Raw genomic sequence first — 24,174 nt, 5'->3', positions numbered from 1 at the left:
TGAAAAAGGATATAATGAGTACAGTTTTAATTCTGTTTTTGTGGTTTTAGTTTCATTGCAACACTCCTATATCTCATCCCTCTCTTTTTCCACCACCTTTTGCATCTTCTATCCTTGTGCACACAGCATGCTAAACACAGCTTCCCATGTCCCATTGCAAATGCTCAGAAATGACAAGTTGGCTCAACAAAATATTCCTATTGGGTCATAATATTTTGATCTTGGCATTCTGTTCTCTCAGCTGCAGTATAGAGAGGATCCAGGTTGGTAAAAGCAGGTATGGAGAAAGCAAATAGGATAGGAAAATCAGGAAATGACAGTGCCATAGAATTACCCCAAAATTTAAGGCCCAAGGAAGATCCTACAAGGTGTTCAAGCGGCCTCTTCAGATGTTACAAGTAGGCTCCTGTAAACATTCGGGATACCAAAAGATTAAAGAGAAGCCTCAATTTTGCCTCTTCATTGAAATTGATAGGGATAAAGCCTCAGATCTCACTGGTAAGAGGGAACGTGAAGTAATTGCAAGATTACTTGATCTATTTGCATGTGACTTAAGTATTCTTAGACTTTTAAGTATATACCTAATAGGCTTTTTATTCCTAGAAAGAGATTAAAAGAAAGCTGTCTGAAATGCGGGATCTTGAAGAAACAATGGCAAAACTTCAACTGGTAAGTTGATGTCATATTGAATTACCAGCATTTTCAGTAAGAAAATTTTTATGGGAGGCTGAGGTGGGTGGATCGCCCGAGGTCAGGAGTTCGAGACCATCCAGCATGATCAACTTGGTAAAACCCCGTCTCTACTAAAAATACAAAAATTAGCTGGGCGTGGTGGTGCATGCCTGTAATCCCAGCTACTTGGGAGGCTGAGGCAGGAGAATTGCTTGAACCTGGGAGGCAGAGGTTGCAGTGAGCCAAGTTCGCATCATTGCACTCCAGCCTGGGCAACAAGAGCGAAACTCCATCTTTTAAAAAAAAAAAAAAGAAAAGAAAATTTGTATGCTTTGTTTTATTGCTCAGCTCCTGACAACCACTAATCTACTTTCTGTTTCTGTAGATTTGTCTGTTCTGGCCATTCCATATAAAGGGAATCATATATTTTGTGTCTGGATTCTTTTACTAAGCATAATGTTTACAAGGTTCATGCATGTGGTAGCATTTATGAGTACTTCATTCCTTCTTACGGCTGAGTAATTTCCACTGCATGGACATGACATGCAAGTTTATATTTTTATAATTCCTTAATTTTATGTATAGTAGGTAGCTGCTAGAAATTTTACATTCTTTTAACTACTTTATGATTTGTTAGTTGACTAATATTAAAACCAGAAGTTAATTACTTGAAATATTTGTTGATTAACTTGAAATATTTGTTGATTATTACAAAAGGCACTCCATCCTCTTTTATTTATTTATTTTTTGGAGACAGGGTCTTGCCTTGTCACCTAGGCTGGAGTGCAATGGCATGATCATAGCTCCCTGCAGCCTTGAACCCCTATGCTCAAGTGATCCTCCCACCTCAGCCTTCTGTGTGGTTAAGACTACAGGCATGCTCCCCCGTGCCTAGCTTTTTTATTTATTTATTTATTTTTTTTTTTAGTAGAAATGAGGTCTTACTATGTTGCCCAGGATGGTATCAAACTCCTGGACTCAAGTGATTCTCCTGTCCCGGCCTCCTAAAGTGCTAGGACTACAGGCATGAGCCACTGCTCCCAGCCCAGTCCTCTTTTAATAGCTTTGTTTGGTAATACAAACCATTTTCCTATTCACATTTCTTGTTCTGGTAGTCTTCATATAACAAAGGAAGTAATCATCCCAACAGAAGCCTAAATATAGCATACAGAAAAATCATATAGTCCTATAGTCTGCAACTAGCAGAAAGAGTGTCTTGCTTATAAGGTAGAAACCAGGTGGTCACCCAAATGATTGAGGATTTTAAAAAAATAGCCTGTTGAATTGGAAGAGTTTTCTCTAAGATTGGAAACAAAGGTAAATACTAATTCCCAGTTCTTTCATTATGTGTACTTTTTATACAGTCTAGCTGCAGTGTCCTGGTGGCATAAGTCAATTAAAAAGGAAGCATGAGAGCAAGGGATCTTTGCTGTTTGTTCACTGCTAGTTGTATGTTCACTAAATGTTGGATGTGATTCATAATACTTGTCTCAGAACTGTGACCAAGTTTTAGTAGTGTTGGCTGACAGTAAGATGTTGCCGTAGTTACTTTCTTACCTTTCTTATTTTTTCTAGTAATGCAAGACTCTATGTATTTTTAAGTAAGAATGGTAATATTGATAGCTAACATTTTTTAAGTACTTACCGTGGATACCATGTTGTACTTGGTTGGATACCATGGAAAGTACTTCATAACCATAGATTCATCCTCGCCAGTGAATCCTTAGTGTCCTGGTCTTATTATCCTTGTTGTGCATATGAGGCTGAGAAAATAACCAGTATAGTTATAGATACACTGTGTGTGGTGATCTTAGAAGACTTTATCTTACTACTGCTCTCTTAAACATGAAAAAGCTTTACATTTTTTAATCATGTAAGTATATATTCATTTAGAAAAAAATAAGACAATATGCTAAACTGACTAGAAGAAAATAATTCTCCCACCCTCAAAGAAGCATTGTTGATATTTGTGTTTTCAGCCAAAAAGATAATTAAGTTTAATTGAAACCTTATATTTGACTAAGTATATGTACACACACGTATATGGAAATTGCTGTTATATAAATGTGCTTTTTAAGTGCGATAATATTTTATAAAGTTGTTAGAAATCTTAATTATAGTATTAAAATTTGCAGGAATTGAACTTATGCCAGAAAGAAAAGGAGAGACTGAGTGATGAACTCCTTGTAAAATCAGACCTAGAAACTGTTGTTCATCAGCTTGAACAAGAAAAGCAAAGACTTAGCAAAAAAGTTGAAAGTTTTGCAGTTACAGGTAAGATGTCAAATTTTGATAGCTTAAAAAATGATGGTGATTTCCTCTTGATGTATTGTTTTTCTTAGTAGATAATCATTCATTCATTCATTCATTCATTCAATAAATATTTGTTGAGTGCTTACCATTAGTCAGAAACCATAGTAATTACTGTAGATACAGTAGAAATCTCTCCCTCAAGGACCTTAGAATTTTTATGTTTTGGCTGGTTTATACAGGGAGCCCTGCTTGAATATTTTGCAATAGAAATGTGTCCTTCTTTGAGACAGACTAATAATAGAATTAAGTAAGACTAAAGGGAAGGCTATTTTGATGGTGGAAAATTGAAGTACAGAATCTTTTCAAGGAAATGCAGTTATATTGTCTTAAAATACACACACATAAACACACACACAAATTGAAATAGGCTAACTTTCTGCAGGTACCAGTTCTAAATGACTTGGCATAAGGAACAAATAATTCATTCTGCTGGGCGCGGTGGCTCACACGTGTAATCCTAGCACTTTGGGAGGCTGATGCAGGCGGATCACCTGAGGTCGGGAGTTCAAGATCAGCCTGGCTAACATGGTGAAACCCCGTCTCTACTAAAAATACAAAATTAACTGGGCATGGTGGCATGCGACTGTAATCCCAGCTACTTGGGAGGCTGAGGCAAGAGAATCGTTTTAACTCGGGAGGTGGAGGTTGCAGTGAGCCTGAATCATGCCACTGCACTCCAGCCTGGGTGGCAGAATGAGATTCCATCTCCAAAAAAAAAAAAGAATTTATTCATTCATTAATTTGACCGATGTTTATGAATCACCTCCTGTGTGGGTGTGTGCCAGGCCCTGTTTTTGAGTGCTGGGGTATATAGTGGCAAACAAAATACATAAGGGCCCTGCTCTTGCAGAGCCTTTTTTCTTGCTAGGGAAACAAACTAGTGGCACATAAATAAAGAAGTTAATTTTAGTTGATAAGAGGTATTAAATTAGAATGGGAGGATGTGCTAGAGATTGAATGAAGTGCTCAATGACAATACACCAGCAATATGAAGATCTGGGGTCTGGTTTTCTATGCAGAGGAAATGGCACGTGCAGAAGCTTGGTGCCGTCAAACTCTGTGTGTCTTAGGAAGTGAAAGAAAGCCAGTTACTGTATTAAGAAGAGTCTCTATCCTAGGCCCATGTGGATAATCTGTTTGAACTCCTCTCTACTTATTAACGTGTAACTTGAGCATGTTACTTAAGCTCTCTGTGCCTCAGTTCCCTATCTATGGGGCTAATTATGACACCTACCCTGAAAGGTTGTTGTGATAATTAAATGAGTTAATATGTTGAAGTGCTTAGAACCATGTATAAAAGTTTAAAATAGGCTGGGTGCGGTGGCTTACGCCTGTAATCCCAGCACTTTGGGAGGCCGAGGCAGGCGGATCACCTGAGGTCGGGAGTTCAAGACCAGCCTGACCCACATGGAGAAACCCCGTCTCTACTAAAAAAACAAAAATTAGCTGGGCGTGGTGGTGGGTGCCTGTAATCCCAGCTACTCAGGAGTCTGAGGCAGGAGAATCGCTTGAACTTGGAGGCAGAGGTTGCAGTGAGCCGAGATCGTACCATTGTACTCCAGCCTGGGCAAAAATAGTGAAACTCCATCTTGAAAAAAAAAAAAGTAAGTGTATATTTTTTTTGATAGCTATATGTGGCCTATCATTTCAGCGTAATCTTTCAGCTGTCTCAAACTCTCTTGTTTCCCTGTGTTTTGGGTGCATCCCCCTGCCAGATACCCAGCCATGGATGAGCCAAACAGTTTACCTTCTACACTTTTACACATGGTCAGCTGTTTGAGTGTGCACCAGGCACATTGAGAGCACTGTAAATTAGAAGGTCCTGAACCTCAGCAGGCTGCTCAGCGCTGTATGGAAATCTTACACTTTTCTCTTAGCGTTTGATCTTCCATTCTCCATGGGGGATATTTAAAATGTTTTGCACTGTCAATAAACCCGTGAGTCCCATTTCCCACCTTCATTCTGAGTGGATGATCCTACCTCCAGTTTTCCTAAGAGAAGGGAAGCCACGGCAGGGATTCACTCAGTCTTCTGGCCTCAGATTAAAAACCTGTGCATCTTGTTCCTTCCTGTTCAATGCAGGAATGCCCCTCTTATGAAGGGCCGGTGGCTCCATCTATTCTCTGGGTCCTAACTTCTCTAATTTTAAAAACCTTACAAATTAATAATCTCCTCTCCATAGTTTTAATCTTTGTACTGTTTTTTTCCATTGGCATTCAAACATGCTTATTCTCACCCATTCCAGTACAAAAACTTTGACCCATTCCTATGCAGCCACTTGTTTCTTCTCTTCATAGCATCAGCGTCTTGAAAGGTCAGCCATACTTGCTGTTCTGCTTGATCACCCACTACCCCTTAGCTCCTCAGTCCACTCCAGTTGGCTTCTGTTGCCATCTCTTCAACAAAACTGCTCTTGTTAAAGTCATTCACCTCTGTTATGCTAAATGCAGTGGCTGCTTTTCATTCATTTGCTTATTTGACTGCTTTTAATCCAGTTGCCCATTCTTTCCCACTCTCCTACTTTGTTCTTACCTCTCTGGTCATTCCTTCTTGGGGCAAATTTGCCAGTTCATCCTCTAGTTTGCATTGCACACTGTCCTTTTGTAGCTTTTATCCTACTACAATTAGAATAGTTGTTCAGCCTTGGCTATGCTTTTTATACTGTATCCTTAGCTGGTGCTGGGCATGTAGTAAATGCTTAATACGTATCTGTTGAATGAATGAATGAAAGAAGAGATGAGAGTAAATCAGAATACATCAGGAAAATCATTCCATACCTCAGAGTTGTAATGAACATAAATTAAATTAGGTTCAACTATATGAAATTGTCAGTATTTGATTACTTTTGACTCATGAAGAGGCAATTTCTATGGTAAAAGCTAATAATTATATTTATTTGAGTTATTTTGCTCTCTATGTATATGTGTATACTGTGTTAAATTCAAACTTAATTTTAAGTTTGTGCATGTTATGATTGTTTATAGATATATTTTCTTTTAGTGCATTTTCAGGTCCCAGGAAAGTACTATGTGGGAATTTATTGCTTCATTTTGTAGTACTGCATAGTACCCATCTTATAATAAGACAAAAGCAGGGGGACTTGGACCTATTGGACTTTATTTAAACTTTTAATTTTTGCTTTTTTTCCCTTTCTTTCCTCTCAATATTTACCTCTTCAATAGATTTGGTACTTACAGGTGTTAATGTAGAACAGTTCATGATTTCTAGTAGCTTTCATTCTAAAAGTTATTAATATAATTTACTTAACTAATCAACATTACGTATACAACATTATTTTAAGAGTTAACCACTTTAATTTGCAGAACGACAACTTACTCTGGAAGTTGAGAGGATGAGACTAGAACATGGAATAAAACGTCGAGACAAGTCACCTTCTCGTTTAGATACATTTCTGAAAGGTATAGAAGAAGAACGAGATTATTATAAGAAAGAGCTAGAGAGACTCCAACATATAATACAGCGAAGATCTTGCTCTACAAGTTATAGTGCACGTGAAAAAAGTTCAATATTTAGAACACCAGAAAAGGTAATGTCCCTTTATAAGAGTAGGCCAGAAAGTATCTTTATGAATAAATTTTTCTGGTTTATTATTATATTAAATGTAACTTTATTCATACGTGCTTTGAAAAATCCTGATTTTGATTTTTGTTTTCTTTTATGGCCTGCACTGTAGGAACACTGCATTAATTAGGAAAATTACTTAAGAACAAACTATAACATATAGATGACTGGAAATTAAAGGAAAGGTTGAAAGCTGAGTTGTAGAAGTGCAGTGGCACCTGGGCTTTCAGGACTCATATTGTTGGACATTCCCTCTCTTTTTAGAATTTACTTTTTATATCAGTTGCATTTTCTCTCTCATAGCAGAGTGGCTTTGTATGCATGGCAGGCAACATGGTTTCATGTCATTTCCAGCCTTGGACCAGTTAGGAAGGTGTGTCACATTCTACTGACCAAGCATCTTCTCTATTAACCATGCTATGCAAGATAGACATGGCAAGTGAGTGCTGAGGAGATTGTTTTGTTTGTCCACTGCAACCATATTTGTAAGTTGATGATCCAAAGATGTTCTCTCTATGTCATTTTCTAATTGCATCTCCCAATGTGTGTATTATTTAAAGTTGACCATGATTCATGAGAGATTAAAATCATGCGTCTGTTTTAGGTCTTAATTATTTTTAGTGTTTTATGAGTATCATTTGAGTTCTTCAGATTTTTCTTCTTTTAAGCTTTGGAGTTCAGGAGTCTTGAAGGCTTATGTGACTTCATCTACACACTAGGTAAAATTAGGGGAAATCTGGGAGTGGGGAGTACTCATTAAAACTCAAAACATTTGATTTCAGACTTGGCCGAATTTACTAATTTTGTCATGTTTTTCCTGAAGATCTTGTGTCCATTGTCAAACAGTTTTGTCTTCTGATTAGACTTCATTTTTTAACCTCATAGGCTAATGGCTGAATTTTGATTTACAGTTGTCAGTGTAAGCACTATACTATGTTATCTATTATAAGAATAAGACCAGGTGGGGTGGCTTCTGTAATTCCAGCACTTTGGGAGGCCAAGGCGGGAGGATCACTTGAGGCCAGAAGTTCGAGACCAGTCTGGTCAACACAGTGAGATGCCATCTCTACAAAAGAAAAATTAAAAATTAGCTGAGCATAGTGGCACGCACCTCTTGTACCACCTACTAGGAAGGCTGAGGCAAGGGGATTGCTTGAGCCCAGGAGTTCGAGGCTGCAGTGAGCCATGATCTCATCACTGCATTCCAGCCTGGGCGACCAAAAAAAAAAAAAAAAAGAAGAAAAAAAAAAAGAATGAATTGGTGGGAAAATGCAGTACAGGTTATTAATAATTTATGTGTTGCTGAGTTTTTTTTAAGTTCCGTATATACTTAGGACTCAGGAAAAATAAGTGACTGAATTGATCATTTTTATTGTATAGAGGAATTTCCCACAAAATGATTGATCAGTTTAATTAAGTTTGAAATACTAAGGAGATAAATATCTCAGAGCTTTTAACCAAAATATTTGATCCATTTGCTCTGTGTTGGATTCACAATTGAAAGACAAGTGTGTGAGACCTTGGTAAGGCACTAGTAAAATTAGGTGAAACTTTTCTCCCCTTCAACTTATTTACATTCTTGAAGTTATGATGGTACCTGGCATAGACAAAGAATTTATTTTCTAGAGTTCAGAAAGCCAGGATGTTCAGAGCATTTTAGAGTCCCAATCATAAAGTGCAGGCATGATAGAGGATAGTAGGTAAGTACCTGAATGAAATGGGTGGGGTATAAGACAGTTGTGAGTGCTGGGAACTAGGAAGTGCATTCCCCACCTAAAATTAGCTATTTTATTTTACTTTATTTATTGAGACAGGATATGGCTCTGTTACCCAGGCTGGAGTGCAGTGGCATTATCTTGTCTCACTGCAACATCTGCCTACTGGGCTCAAGCCATTTTCCCACCTTAGCCTACTGAGTAGCTGGGACTATAGGCACGTGCTACCATGCCTGGTTTTTTTTTTTTTTTTTTTTTTGTATTTTTTGTAGAGATAGGGTTTTGCCATGTTGCCCAGGCTGGTTTCAAACACCTGATCTCAAGTGATCTGCCTGCCTTGGCCTCCCAAAGTGCTGGGATTACAGACGTGAGCCATGGTGGCTGCCCTAAAATTAGCTATTTTAAACATGTTCAGGAACACTTGTTGGTAAACAACAAAGATCATTCTACAGCTGGATTTGGTACTAGCTGTGTTTTCAACCCCTGCTTTATGGCAGACTGTTAGGCACAGTGTTGGGATCGTAGTAACTCAGAAAAAAATTGACACTTTTTAATATCAATTCTCTATTCCCTGTGTAGGGTGGGTACTATCCTCCTCACCTTGTATTCACCCTGGTTCCCGCTGTGAGTTCTGAGTATGGTGTAGGCAGAAGTGCTTTGCAATTGGAGCCTAACACAAGTTCCAGCTCCACAAACTGGCTTTATGATGTTGGAGAAGTTACCTAACTTCATGGAACCCTGTTTTCCTCATTTGCAGAGTGGGGAAAGTGACTACAACTTCTTGTGAAGATTAAATGAGCTAATTTGTCGGTTTTATTTTTAGTTGACAAATAATACGTATATTTATAGAGTATAGTTGGATGTTTTGATCTATGTATACATTATAGAAAGATTCAGTCAAACCAATTAACATGTCTGTTTCCTCACCAACTTACTGTTTTTTTGTGGTGAGAATGTTAAAAATCTATTCTTTTAGCAATTTTGAAGTATACAATAGTTATTATTAACTGGTCACCATGCAACACAATAGCTTATTAAAACATTCCTCCAGTCTAGCTGAAACTATGCCCTTTGATCATGAAATAATTTGTGTAAGGACCCAGTGTAACATCTAGTTACTGGTGAGTGGTTTATTTCCTTATTATTTGCTGGTTCAAAGCACATCAGTTCTGGTAGAAAGCTAGGGTCAGTTCAGAAGATAAATATTGAGTGCCTGCTCTGAATGAGGCATAGAATACGGAGATGAAGAAGACAGTTCCTGCCCTTACAGCCTTCAGCATTGCGCATGTGTGTGCATGTGCATGTGTGTGTTTAGGGGACAATGGAGTAGTGAAAGGGCGTTATTCACAATTATACATTAACACTAACAAATATGTACAACAGATATATTTAAAGAAGAGTAGAGTTTCTGCTTAGGGAAGTCAGTCAGTAAATGCTCAGGGAACTCATGTTTTACTGGGTACCATACTAGACACTGAAGACGTAATGAAAAAGACCAGGTTCCTACTGTGGCCCTCATGGAGCTTAAATTTTAGTAGTACAGATACGCATTAAATGCACAATCATGTACATAACCTTATAACCTCATTTATAATGTGTTTATGAAGAAAGTACAGAAAATATTCAAAATACTATAAGAGTATATAGAAGGAGATCTAAATTAGATTGAAGAATCTGAAAGAATTCCTTGGAGAAAGTGACATTTAAGCTGACACCAAAACAGTAATAAAAATAGATTGTCAAATCTTTATTTATTGAGCTCTCCTTTTCTAGAATCTGTACAGACTGCCTCTTTCTGGAAGATTATTTTGTTTTTCTTTGAGAGAAAGTCTCACTCTGTCCCTCAGGCTGGAGTGCAGTAGTGCGATCATAGCTCACTGTAACCTTGAACTCCTGGGCTGAAGTAATCCTCTTCCCTCAGCCTCCCAAGTAGCTAGGACTACAAGTGTGCACCACTATGCCTGGCTAATTTTTTAATTTTTTGCAGAGGCAGGTCTTGCTCTTTTGCCTGGGCTGGTCATGAGTTCCTGGCCTCAAGCAGTCCTCCTGCCTTGGCCTCCCAGAGTGCTAGGATTACAAACGTGAACCACCACACCTGGCCCAGACTTTTTAAATTTAGATATGGTTAGATTACATAGCTTCTTTTATAGTTACATTGGTTAAGTCCCAAAACACTAATCTGCTTTTGTACTATAAAACATCTTGTCCTTTAAAGAGTTCGGATAACTAATCCCATCCATCATGCCTCGGTTTTGCTTTTTTAACCAAGAGATTAATTATTTCCAAGTGCAGGTGAGAGGTACCTCACAGGTATCTATCATTTACCAAATCTACATTGTATGTGGTATTGGCATAACAGATGTTACATAATATAGGCCAGGACTCTTTTCAATGTATCATATTATCAAATTATCCCTTCTTGGCACTTCTGCATTTAGTGCTTGTAACATTAAGATACCATAGATCCCAAGTCTACATTTGTTATTTTTCTTTTTTTTTTAATAGGAAAAAGGCATACAAATTTATTTACATGTGCATGGGGGGAATCAGAGTGCTCTCATCTTTATTTTCTACCATAGTGATGAAGACAGTGAATCTTTTGAATTGTACTAAATTGTAGGCATCTTTTAAATTGTACTAAATTGTAGAAATGTTGGAAGTAGTTGCTTATTCAGTGAATATTCTTAACATATATTGCCTGGTAGAAATATTTGCATTCATTTGACTGTATAAAAAGACCTCCTGTAGGTCTGAAGCTGAGACAGTTGGGGGTTGGTATGCCTGGCGTATTGATCTTAGATTCAATCATAGAAAACACTGAGGAATATGCTAGGCTGTTACAGTTACCTGTACTGGGTGAGCAGGCACACAAGTACCGTGCTGGCCCCTTCTCTGGAGAAGATAAACTAACTAGTGACTCTAAAAAATTACTAGGCATCAGAATCACTTAGAGGGCTTGATAAAATACAGTTACTTGGCCCTACCCTGAAGTTTCTTGACTGAGTAGGTCTGGGTTGGGCTTCAAACTCCAAAATTTGCATGTCTGACAAGCTTTTAGATACTGCTAATGCTTCTGGTCTGGGGATTATACTTCAAGTACCACTAGTATGAACAACTTTGGGAGAATAAAAGTTGAAACATCTCGTGGGATCTGATCAAGTTCACATCATTGGCAGCTAAGTCTCTTCTGGGAACTTGAAGGCCAGGAAATTTGCCCCGGTACTGCCAGTGCTCTCATCTGCTCTCATCATAGATTTTTAAAACTGTGTTCCTTAATTACATTAAAGGCACTTGTGTTCTTTCTGTCTGGTAGCATCTTTCAGTCAATCTCATCATCAGTATCCTTGTGACAACCATGTGGTGATGATTATATTTTGTTTTTTAATTATGTTTCAGGGTGATTACAATTCAGAAATTCATCAGATCACAAGAGAAAGAGATGAACTTCAGCGTATGCTAGAAAGATTTGAAAAATATATGGAGGATATACAGTCCAATGTTAAATTATTGACAGCAGAAAGAGATAAACTAAGTGTCTTATATAATGAAGTAAGAAATGTATTATAATTAAGCCAACAGATTGTACAGAACCAGTTAACTATAATGGAGCCTGTATATATCTTTCACATTACTATAATATATGGACCTGTGATATTTCTTCATAATTAAAATTAGCAGTAATAGTTTCTACTATCATTCTGTTTCTAAAGCACAAATTTCTCTTATTTTTTCATATTTATTCTTTCCCTTTTCTAGCCTATCTATGTGTCAGATCAGTTAGAGATAGTCTTCTTTTTCTAAAACTACCTGGAGCAGGTCTCAGCCTGACTCTGAGCCAAATTTATGCTTGGAATTCAGACATGTGGGGAAATGTCTATCAAAACAGTGGGTAGCACCCACTATTTGGATATATTGGCTATTTAGGACTTAGTCTCTAAATACTGTACTCTAGGAAGAGGGAATTGGTATTCAGCTTGGCCCCATTAACAAAGCCTCAGTTGTTAGAGGGCAAGGTAAGTCTGAGCAAAGCATGGTGTCTGTCACCTAAATTTGTTCATATACCCATCTCCCATGAAATCCTACTGCTATTTTGAGAAGGGGAGGAGGCATGCAAGTTAAAGGTCAAGTTGAAAGAGTCACTTAATGAGTTTTTTGGGGGGAATTCTGCAGTGTAAATTGATCCACTTCTGGGCTTTCCCCATCGCTAGCTTAGATTTCAGCTTTCTTGGGTCTGCCTAGTTACTTCCTGCTTGTCTATCTGCTGTCTAGTTTCCAACATTTTGTGGCTGGTGCCTCCCTCAATCCCCTTGTTTTTTCATTTTATTATTCTTACTATTTTAATCCTTCTACTCTCATTTTGTTGGGATTTGCGAAGAGAATGACGGTAGCATGTGTTCAGTATGCCTTTTTTAACTGGAAACATATCCAAAGTATTTTTTATTTATATCTTTTACTAAAGTGCCTTTTTAATTTATATCTTTTCATTCTTTAAGGCTCAGGAAGAATTATCTGCCCTAAGAAAGGAATCCACCCAAACCACAGCACCCCATAATATTGTTAGTCTTATGGAAAAGGAAAAAGAACTTGCGTTATCTGACTTAAGAAGAATTATGGCAGAAAAGGAAGCTTTAAGAGAAAAATTAGAGGTAAGAAGATTGACATGTTTTTGAAAGGTAATTTGTAGAGAAAAAGAGGTCTTTGTATACATTTTCCTGTGAAGTTACTATTGGCCAAATCCAGACCACTTTGTTTATGTATGGCCTGTGAGCTAAGAATGGATTAAGAAGAATATTTCATTGTTGATAAAATGTTTATTTTTACCTTGCTTATTTGTTTATATATTATCTGTAGCTTCTTTTGTAGTATGACCCACGAAACCTAAAATATTTACTGTTTTTTTACAGAAAAAGTTTGCCAATCCCTGAACTTAATCGGAAGTTTCTCATATGGGAAGACAGTATCTTTGTTTGTTTGTTTGTTTTTGTAACAGCTTTACAGAGATATTCACATACCATACAATTCACCCACTTAAAGTATACCATTTCATTGGTTTTAACATAGATGCTCTTTGACTTACAATGGGATTACATTCCAATAAACCCACCGTAAGTAAAAAATGTAAGTCGGAAAAAATGCATTTAATACCACAGTAAACCCATTGTAAAGTCTTATATTGAAAAATCTTAAGCCAGTGTTAAGTCCACATGCTCCTCAACTTATACGGGGGTTACCTCCTGATAAACCCATAACAAAGTCAAAAATGTAAACCAGGGACTATCTGTATATTCATAGACTTGTGTAACCATCACATAGTCAATTTTAGAGCATTTTCATCACCACAAAAAGAAACTCTGAAGCACATTAGCGTCACTCCCCATTTCTCCCATCCACTCTTAGCCACAGGCAGCCACCTGTGTCTCTATAGATCTTCCTACTCTAGATATTTCATATAAATTGAATCACTCGATATGTGATTTTTAAATGTCTGCCTTCTCTCATTAGCATAATGTTTTCAAGATTCATCCATAATGTTGCTAGGAACTTGTATACAACTTTTTGTCTGGATATGTATTTTCATTTCTCTTGGGAATATTCCTGGTCATATGGTAAGTCTATCTTTAATCATTGAAGCCAAGCTGTTTTTATTCCCACCAGTAGTGAATACAAGTTCTAATTTCTCTACACTCTCACCATTACTTGGTACTATCTGCCTTTTGTATTATAGTCATTCTGGTGGGTGTGAAATGTCTCCATTGTGGCTTTGATTTGCATTGCCTTGGGGCTAATGAGGTTGAGCATCTTTTCATATTCTTATTGGCCATTTTTATATCCTTTTTTAGAGAAACGTCTGTTCAGATTCTTTGCCGATTTTTAAATTGGGTTGTCTCATTATTAAGTTGTAAGAGTTCTTTATATATTCTACATACAGCCCCTTATTAGATATGTGACTTGCCAATACTTTCCCCCATTCCGTGGGTCATTTTTTCACTTTCTCATTGATGTCTTTGAAAAACAAAATTTTAAAATTTGGATAAAGTCCAATTTATCTATTTTTTCTTTTGTTGCTTGTACATTTGGTGCCATATCTAGGGTACTTTATAGTTTCTTTTATAATCTTCAAAAATATAAGTATATTAATACATATAAAGCACTTAACAATGATTAGCACATTATAAGTACTAAATCCTAATATTATGGAGTCCATAGTTTACTTAATGCTTTGAAAGTACAGCTAAAATTAGAAATAAAAACATTTAAACATTATAAGCATAGTCTTTATGTCACAATGTTCAGTTGAAGTTTCACCCTAAATATAACAGTTTAAGAATACTTTTCATTGGAATCTTTTGGAATACTGCTTTCCAGAAAGTGTTTTCTTATAAAAATAAGTGTTAAAATTGCCAAATGGGAAACTTCTGTGCAGTATGGCAGCTTTTAGCACAAGCTACTGACTTATCCTTTTCCATATCTTTTGAAATGACCAAAGAATGTAAAAATAGGATTTTTTAAATGCAGTAGTACCGAAAACTTGGAAAAAGCAACATTCGTATTACCAGAATCCTTCTGGGTTGTAGGAGGCAGGATTTTGTGAGTTTACAACAGATCTTTTACTTAAAAGTATAACTAATCTCAATCCTTAAACCTTTTCCAGAGTTTCCCATTATTCCACTATCTAACCAGTTGTCAAATCCAAGCATCATCCATCACTAAGATCTCCCTGAAAGCTCATATCTCTCAATCACCAAGTCCTATCAGTGCTATCTCTTGAAAAATATTTAACATGTATTAAGCCCTTCCCATGTGAGAGGCTGTGTTCTATTAAGTGCTTTTTACATGGGTTGTCTCAGTAAATCTTCAAATCTTCACAATAGCCTCTTTTTTTTTTTTTTTGAGGGGGAGTCCCGCTCACTGCATCCTCCGCCTCTCAAGTTCAAGCGATTTAGTAGAGACAGGGTTTCATCATATTGGCCAGCTGGTCTCAAACCCCTGACCTCAGATGGGGTCCACCTTGGCCTCCCAAAGTGCTAGAATTATAGGCATGAGCCACCATGCCCAACCTATAATAGCCTTTTTTAATAGGTACTGCTTACAGATGAGGTCTCTGAGTTACAGTGAGTTTAAATAACTTGTCCAAGGTCATCCAGCTATGAGTTACAAGGAATCTGGCTTCTGAGCTCACATTACTTTGTCTTGAATTAGTTTACTTCTTTCTGTTCCCCTGCTACCATCCTGTTCTGGTCATTGTTCTCCCTTACCTGCATTATTGTATTATTGGCCCCTGTACTAGCCTTACCTCTCTTAAATCGATATTTCACACTGAAGTCAGAGTTATCTTTCAGAGATATAAATCTGATCATATCACTTCCTATTTAAAATCCATTAACTGTTTTCGAGGGCTTCAGTGATTGGCCTTTGCCTACCTCAAGGTCTAGCCTCTTTCCCCTAAACTCATCTCCCCTGTTCACAAGACTCCAGGCTTAATGGACTTTTTCTTGCCACCAGCCTTCTACATAGACTATTGAAAGATTCCTTCACATCTTCCACTCCTCTTGTCTAGCTAATTCCTATTTATCCTTTAAGTCCAGGCCAAACATGTCTTTTGATGGGAAATGAACCCTAGAATCTAGATTCCCTTTTGATATTTTGGCATAAAATTCCTTTTCCTAGCAGAATATTCATGGATTTTATTTTGAGCTCTTATTTAGGTTTTGTCTTTTCTACTAAGCTACAGTAGCTATGATGTCAGAGACTTCATCTGCTTTACTCACTACTATATTCTTGATACCTTGCTTGATGCTTGGTATAGAGTATGTACTCAATACTAATTGAGCGATTAAATAAATACATACAATACAGTGACCCTTTCAACCAAATGTATAATCTGAACATCAGATGAGTCTGTTTCTTTTTTAATGAATAACAAGGATGGAGATACGAATCCATGCTAGAAAAACTCTCAGTGAACACCAAGTTATATTGCTTATCCTAGACTTAGCAGCAGTAAGTTGCATAAAGTAATGTAACCGGAAAAATAGTCCCTGTGTTTATACTGTTGACCAGCCCCTTATTGAAACTCGCATCTCTTGCATGGCCTGGTAGTATTGTGTTTCCTGTGTCTTTCTGATCTTGACTTCCTTTGTATTTTGTTTCTCTTACATCTCCTCTTGTGAGGGCATACTCCTGAGCTTTTAACCTGCTGGTTTTGTCCTTTTATAGTTTTGCTATTATGGATTAATCGTATAAATCTTTATGAATGAATCCTTACTAATCTGTGTCTTCTACTACAATCACACATGGAGGTAGAGAGTGTAAAAGATGAGAACCTATTGTGCCTTTTTTAAACCAAAAACATCATTTTTGTAAAATGTCTAATGATTTTCTTTCTAAAACATTTCTGTGTTTTATGAAAGGACAAATACAATATAATAGAACTGTAGACTTACATTGCTTACTGTGGTGATTTTGTTTTGTTATCTGATATAAATGAACATTTTCTTTAACATTATTTTTCAGCATATTGAAGAAATGAGTCTTTTTGGAAAATCAGAATTAGAGAAAACTATTGAACATTTGACATGTGTTAATCATCAGGTAATGTATCAAACTGGACTTGGGGTATCTTGTGTTATACGAATAACTATGTCAATTACAGTTTTAATACACTATTTTTTAATTTTATTTTTATTTTTATTTATGTTTTGAGATGGAGTCTCACTATGTTGCCCCAGTTGGAGTGCAGTGGCACAATCTCAGCTCACTGCAACCTCCACCTCCGGCTTCAAGTGATTCTCCTGCCTCAGCCTCCTGAGTAGCTGTGACTACAGTTGCGTGCCACCATGCCCGGCTAATTTTTTTTGTATTTTTAGTAGAGACGGGGTTTCACCATGTTGGCCATGCTGGTCTCAAACTCCTGACCTGACATCGTGATCTGCCCACCTCAGCCTCCCAAAGTGCTGGGATTACAGCATGAGCCACCACGCCTGGCCTAATACACTGTTTTATACAATTACAATTACAATAGCTGGGCATGGTGGTGCACACCTGTAGTCCCAGCTGCTTGGGAGGCTGAGGTGGGAGGATCACTGGACCCCAAGAGTTGGAGGCTGCAGTGAGCCATGATGACGCCACTGCACTCCAGCCTGGGCAACAGAGCAAGACTACAACTCCTAAAAAAAGTCACAAAATAGTGTACTAGAAAAGCTGTATAACAGCAGTTAGGAGTGTGTACTCTGAAGGCTGATTACTTGGGTTCAGATCCATCTTTGCCTCCTATTACCTGCAGGCAGGTTGCTTGACCTTTCTGTTCCCTGATTATTTGTAAAATAAGAATAGTGCTAGTACTTACTCCTTAGGGTTTTTGTGAAAATTAAATGAGTTAATACATATAAAGAACTTAGAAGTGTGCCCGGCATATTGTAAGCTCTTAGTAGGTACTAGCTATGATTATTGCTATTTTGCTGTTATAAAAAAATCATATAGGCCAGGCATAGTGGCTCATGCCTATAATCCCAGCACTTTGGGAGGCCAAGGTGAGGCAGGTGGATCAGCTGAGCCCAAGATTTTGAGACCAGCCTGGGTAAGATAGTGATACCTCGTCTCTACAAAAAATTTACAAATTGGCCAGGCATGGTGGCATGCACCTGTGGTCTCAGCTACTTGGGAGGCTGAAGTAAGAGGATCACTGGAACCCGGGAGTTCAAGGCTGCAGTGAGCTGTGATCACACCACTGCACTCCAGTCTGGGTGACAGAGCAAGACCCTGTCTCCAAAAAAAGAAAAAAAAAATTATATCGTATAGACGTAGAGTAAAAAGAGAAATTCACTTCCATTCTTTATTACTCTCTCTGGAGACAGGATTTTTAACAATTTGGTATGTTTCTGTTTTTATAATTTCAACTTTTATTTTAGATTCAGGGGTACATGTACAGTTTGTTATATGGGTATACTGTGTGATGCTGAGATTTGGGGTGCAAGTGATCCCATCACCCAGGTAGTGAGGATAGTACCCAATAGTTTGTCAACCTTTGATGTGTTTTGTTTTGGCTGGCTTCTATTACTATGCCTTCACTGTTTTAATTTATTTGCCTTCTAATTCTGTCATCTGAGTTGATTGAAGTGTCACCTCATCATGGATTATATTTTCCTGTATCTTTGTGTGCCTGGTAATTTAATTTTAGATTGGATGCCAGACATTGTGAATCTTACCTTCTTGGTTGCTAGATAGTTTGTATTACTATGAAATACTATTGAGGTTTGTTCTGGGATGCAGTTAAATTATATAGAAGTAGCCTGATCCGTTTCAGTCTTCCCGTTAAGCTTTGTTAGGTGGGATCAAAGTAGCGTTTAGTCTTGGACTAATTTTGTTTCACTACTGAGATAAAACCCTTTTTAGTATGCTACCTGTTGTCCTATGAATTATGAGATTTTCAAATGACTGATGGGCACAGGAACTTTTCCTGGCCCTGCATGAGCTCTGAGTATTGTTCCCTCTAATTTGTTCATGGTTCTTTCCCTGGCCTTGGGTAGTTTACTCTGTGCTGAGCTCTACTCAGCCGAAAACTTAAAGGGTACCCTTTATAGATCTGTGGAGCTCTAACTCTTTGCACCTCTCCTCTAATACCTGTCCTGCAAACTTTAGCTGCCTTGGCCTTCTTTGACTGTCATGCCTGTCTTCTGAACTTGGGGCAGAACACTGGGTTCCATGTCGGTTCCTTTCTCTGTGTCACAGTCTGGAAATTCTCCAGGCAATAAGTTGGAGCAAATGTAAAGCTCATCACATTTGTTTCCTGTCTCTCAGGGGTCACTGGTCATCATTGCCTGATGCCTATTGTCCTGAAAACCATTGTTTCATATATCTCATCCAACTTTTTAGTTATTTCAGGCGGAAGAGTAAATCTGGTCCCTATCACTCCAGCTTGACCAGAAGCTAAAAGCAGTAATATTAATTACTGGAAAATGTATCTGAAGAAAGTACTAGAAGTCATTGGAAAGAAACAAATAAGAAAATATTTTAAAAGTTAAAATGTTGGCGAATAGCCTGAGAAGATCTAATATTCAGACTAATATTTAGTTAGGACTCAAGGAGGACATAATAGAATGTGGGAGAGACAGTATTTGAAGAGATAATGATTGATGATTTTCTAGATATGAAAACACAGGAACCCCCCGATTCAAAATGAATTCCAAAAGCATGACAAATCCCAAGCAAGATAAATAAAAAGAAAATGCATACAATTTTAGTAGTCATGAATAATACAATTTACCTATGGATGGATAAATTTACAGAATCTTTATAGGAAACATTATGCAACCATATTGAAAGTCATTAAAGAAAGCCTAAGTAAGTGGAGGATTATATCAGGTTTATAAAAAAGGTTATAAAAATAACATAAATTTTCCCCAACTTGATCTACAGAGTTGAGGTAGCTGTAGTTGAAATCCCAATAAGATTGTGTGGGGGGGTGAGGGGGAAGAATTGACAATAGATCTTAACATTTACTTGGAAGCAAAAAGCCAGGAATCACATAGAAGTTTTAAAAAAGAACATGGTGCTAGACTTGTCCTCCCAGATGTGAAGCCTTTAGAGTTATAGTAATACGTAATAGGCTGGGCATGATGGCTCACCCTTGTAATCCTAGCTCTTTGGGAGCCGGAGGCGGGAGGATCACTTGAGGTTAGGAGTTCAAGACCAGCCTGGCCAACATGGTGAAACTCCATCTCTACTAAAAATACGAAAATTTGCCAGGTGAGGTGGCATGCACCTGTAGTCCCAGCTACTTGGGAGGCAGAGGCAGGAGAATCACTTGAACCCAGGAGGTAGAGGTTGCAGTGAACTGAGATCATGCCACTACACTTCAGCCTGGGTGACAGAGCAAGACTCCGTCTCAGAAAAAAAAAAAAAAAAAAAAAAGGCCGGGCGTGGTGGCTCACGCCTGTAACCCCACACTTTGGGTGGCCGAGGCGGGCAGATCACGAGGTCAGGAGATCGAGACCATCCTGGCTAACACGGTGAAACCCTGTCTCTACCAAAAAAAAAATACAAAAATTAGCTGGGCGTGGTGGCAGGCGCATGTAGTCCCAGCTCCTCGGGAGGCTGAGGCAGGAGAATGGCGTGAACCTGGGATGCCGAGCTTGCAGCGAGCTGAGATCACGCCACTGCACTGCAGCCTGGGAGACAAAGCAAGACTCCATCTCAAAAAAAAAAAAAAAGAAGAAGAAGAAGAAGACATAATAAAACAACAGGGATTGGGAGAGACTGATCAAACCCAGTAGAGAGCAAACCCACAAATGTAAGAATTTGATCTGTGAAGTAACTCAGATCAATGGTAAAAGGAATGATTATTCACTAATTGTTTCTCAGACTATTGGCTATTCATATTTTAAAAGGAAAAAATTGGATCCTAACTCAAATATGCCACACCCAAAAATCAGTTAAAGGTTACTTACAGCCTTGAATATTCAAGATATTACTACATTTTTATAAGAAGTGCAGGAGAAGATCTTTTTGACCTTGGAGAAATAATAATATCAGTCATTTATATAGCATTCACTATGTTTCAGATACTTTTCTCAACATTTTATACCCAATTATTTTAATTTTCATAACAGTCATATAAAGTAAATGCTAATATTGTCCTCATTTCACAAATAAGGAAACTGAGGCAGAGGGGAAACTTGCCTAAGATCACACAACTAGCAGGTGTCTGGTGCCAGAATGTGTGCCCCTAAACAAGATACAAACACAAATAAGTTTATTCCTTAAAGGAAAACACTAATAAATGGGACCACATTGACAAAAAAAAATCTTTGTTTATCTACTTAACTATAAATCGAAAAGACAAACCACTGATAGAACAATTTGCTACACATTTAATCCCCCTCCCCTGAAAAAGCCTCAACAGAAGATGTGAATAAAATCTTTATGGAGGAAGAAATTACAAATGGCTAATAAACATAAAAGATATTCTACCTCAATAATGGGGGAAATGTAAATTAAAACAGTAAAATCATTTTACATCAAGGCATTAGAAATTATCAAGTTGTAACATGTATTAGCAAATATGTGTAGCTCCTGGGAGTGCAAACTTCATATCTGTTCCAAAAAAATTGGTATTATCTAGCAAAGGCATACCCTATGAACCAACAATTCCCTTTCTAGATATGTACCAGATATGATGGAGCTCAGCAAAATATGATCCCCAGGGCAAATGCGGCCTCCAGTCTGTTTTTGCAGTATGGTTTTGCTCATTTATTTACATATTGTCTGTGGCTGCTTTTGTGCTGTGATGGAGTAGTGGTGACTGATCCATCTTCTTTTTTCTTGTAAATTTTTTTCCTTTTGTTAGTAATTGACTTTGTTTTGGTTTGCTTTGCTTTTTGTTACCTGGTGTTCATTGAACCTATTGCTAATTTTTGTCAAGAGTTCCAGTATCTCTGACTTATGCCTTTAAATATGTTTTGAATATACAAACATCAGTTTCAGTTTTTTCTTCTAAAAACCTCGCTTCTAGAGCTGTGTATTCTTATTCCTTTACTGTCATTTTAGCAATGCTTTCAGAGGGAGGGGAGATAAAATATGTGTGGTCAGTCCACAGTTTTAACTGGAAGACTTACATTTATTACTAATATTTATTGGTTTTAAAATTTAAATGTAGGTCATTTTCCCATCTAGAATTTATTTTTGTATGTAAAATAAAGAAGAAATCCAGCTAAGTTGTTTTTCCAGTGACTATTTGTCCCTACACTTATTTATTTATTTTAAAGAGATGGAGTCCTGCTCTGTTGCCCAGGCCAGAGTGCTGTTGTATGATCATAGCTCACTGCCTCCTCCAACTCCTGGGCTCAAGCGATCCTCCCACCTCTTCAGCCTCCCTAGTAGCTGGGACTACAGGTATACCATCATGCCTGGCTAATTTAAAAAAAAAATTTTATTGTAGAGACAGGGTCTCACTATGTTTCCCAGGCTAGTCTCGAGCTCCTGGCCTCAAGCAATCCTCTTGGCCTCAAGTGGTCCTCTTGCATTGGCCTTCAAAGTACTAGGATTAAAGGTGTGAGCCACCATGCCCAGCCCCCTACTCTTATTTTTTAAGTTTATCCTTTTCCTACTTCCCCAAAATGCTATCTTTTCTAAATTTACATCTGTACATGATATTTTTCACTGTTTTCACTTTCATAAATTTGCTTGTGCATTTGTATGTGAAATCTTCACTGTTCTTATTATAATAACTTTTTTTTTTGAGACAGAGTCTCGCTCTGTCGCCCAGGCAGGAGTACAGTGGCGCGATCTCGGCTCACTGCAACCTTGGCCACCAGGGTTCAAGCGATTCTCCTGCCTCGGCCTCCCAAGTAGCTAGGACTACAGGCATGTGCCACCACGCCTAGCTAATTTTTTGTATTTTTTCGTAGAGATGGGGTTTCACCGTGCTAGCCAGGATAGTCTCTATCTCTTGACTTCATGATCCGCCCACCTCAGCCTCCCATATAATAACTTTATAGTTTGTTTTGATATCTCATAAAGCAAGTATACTTGTATTTTTTCCAAAAATTTTTCCTGTTTTTTTCTTTTTTTCTTTTTGTAAATGAATTTAGAATCAAATCTAAGCCATTCCCGTTTTTAAAAAGCTTGTGTTAGAATTGTATTGGAATTCCATTTAATTTACTATTATTTGAGGAAATTTTAGTGTATTCACAATATTGTGCTCCCGTCAAGAAACACTGTGTGCCTTTACATTATGTCAGGTTATGTTCTGTGCTTTTCAGGAAAATTACACTGTTTCTTCACATAGATCTTGCCCACTTTGTGTTTGGGTTACAGTGTTTTGTGCTGTGTTTTTTCCCCCTCAATTCAGTCCTATTTACTTATTGTGTTTTAGAAATTCCCCAAAATTTTCACTCTGCCAGTGGTTTCCTTCCTGTTTCATTGCTGTTATAGATATATTCTTTTCTCTTCGTGCTTTTTATATTTTGTTTGTATCTTTAATGGTAGTGAGGAGAAATTTTACACCCATTCTGACTCCTAGAACCTGAACTGTACACATGACTTCTAAAGTTTTTTATAAAAATAAATCTATTTTCTTAGTTTTCTTCCGGAAATATTATTAAAGAGTGCCTAAGAAAAATATCATTAACGTATTAAGATATATACCTATTATTTTTTTAATTTAAATTATAGCTTGAAAGCGAAAAATATGAATTAAAGTCTAAAGTGTTAATAATGAAAGAAACAATAGAGTCATTAGAGAACAAATTAAAAGTCCAAGCTCAAAAATTTAGCCATGTGGCTGGTGACTCATCTCATCAGAAAACAGAGGTGAACTCACTTAGGTAAGTTTATTCAAAATTTTCTAATTTCATTTCTGGGAACGTGTTTGTGGTTATGTAAAGTTTATAACCATGGCATTTTGGACTGGGCCTTTGTGCAGTAGTTTTAGAAGTTGGCTTTGCAGCAGACTCACCTGGGAGCTTTTGAAAAGTATGAATTTAAGGAGCTGATTTTGGGAGGTTCTAATTCACTGAGAATCTACTGGGGTAGGTTTTGGGTATCTGTGTTTTTTAAAAGAAATTTCACAGATTAATATGATTGCAGGCAAAGTTTTTCAGCCTTCTTCCTTTTGAAATCCTCTTAAATACTTCAGATCATTTGTATTTCATAGTGTAAAATACTGAAAATTACAGAATTGTTTACTACCTATGCCATTTTCTTTCTCTTTCTTGCCTCTTTCAGTGAAATGTAAAGTCAAAGAATTTATCTCCAATTTTTAACCCTTTCTGATTTAGAAACAGAATTTTTTAAGTAGGGAGGTAAGACATATGAATAGTATTCCTTTTAGGAAGCTAACTTTGGTGGAAATATGGAACATGGATTTCAAGTCTTAGAGATTGATGGCAAAAAA

At 37.4% G+C, this 24,174-nt stretch overlaps 1 protein-coding gene across 6 annotated transcripts in view; it reads left to right on the top strand.

The window, feature by feature from the left end:
* The window catches only part of CEP135 (centrosomal protein 135), an 85,786-nt gene that overhangs the window by 19,529 nt on the left and 42,083 nt on the right, over positions 1-24,174 (top strand). For all 6 annotated transcript variants that reach the window (XM_054553997.2, XM_054553999.2, XM_054553998.2 and 3 more), the window contains 7 exons: positions 604-669; positions 2,808-2,946; positions 6,309-6,532; positions 11,679-11,831; positions 12,776-12,928; positions 16,797-16,874; positions 23,454-23,605. In XM_054553997.2, the coding sequence (XP_054409972.1) occupies positions 604-669; positions 2,808-2,946; positions 6,309-6,532; positions 11,679-11,831; positions 12,776-12,928; positions 16,797-16,874; positions 23,454-23,605 (965 nt within the window). The remainder of the gene's footprint in view (positions 1-603; positions 670-2,807; positions 2,947-6,308; positions 6,533-11,678; positions 11,832-12,775; positions 12,929-16,796; positions 16,875-23,453; positions 23,606-24,174) is intronic.

The sequence above is a fragment of the Pongo abelii genome, chromosome 3 (genome assembly GCF_028885655.2).
Source record: "Pongo abelii isolate AG06213 chromosome 3, NHGRI_mPonAbe1-v2.0_pri, whole genome shotgun sequence".
NCBI classification, from domain to species: domain Eukaryota; kingdom Metazoa; phylum Chordata; class Mammalia; order Primates; family Hominidae; genus Pongo; species Pongo abelii.
The sequence above is the reverse complement of the archived record's forward strand: the minus strand, read 5'-3'. Positions and strand labels throughout refer to the sequence as shown.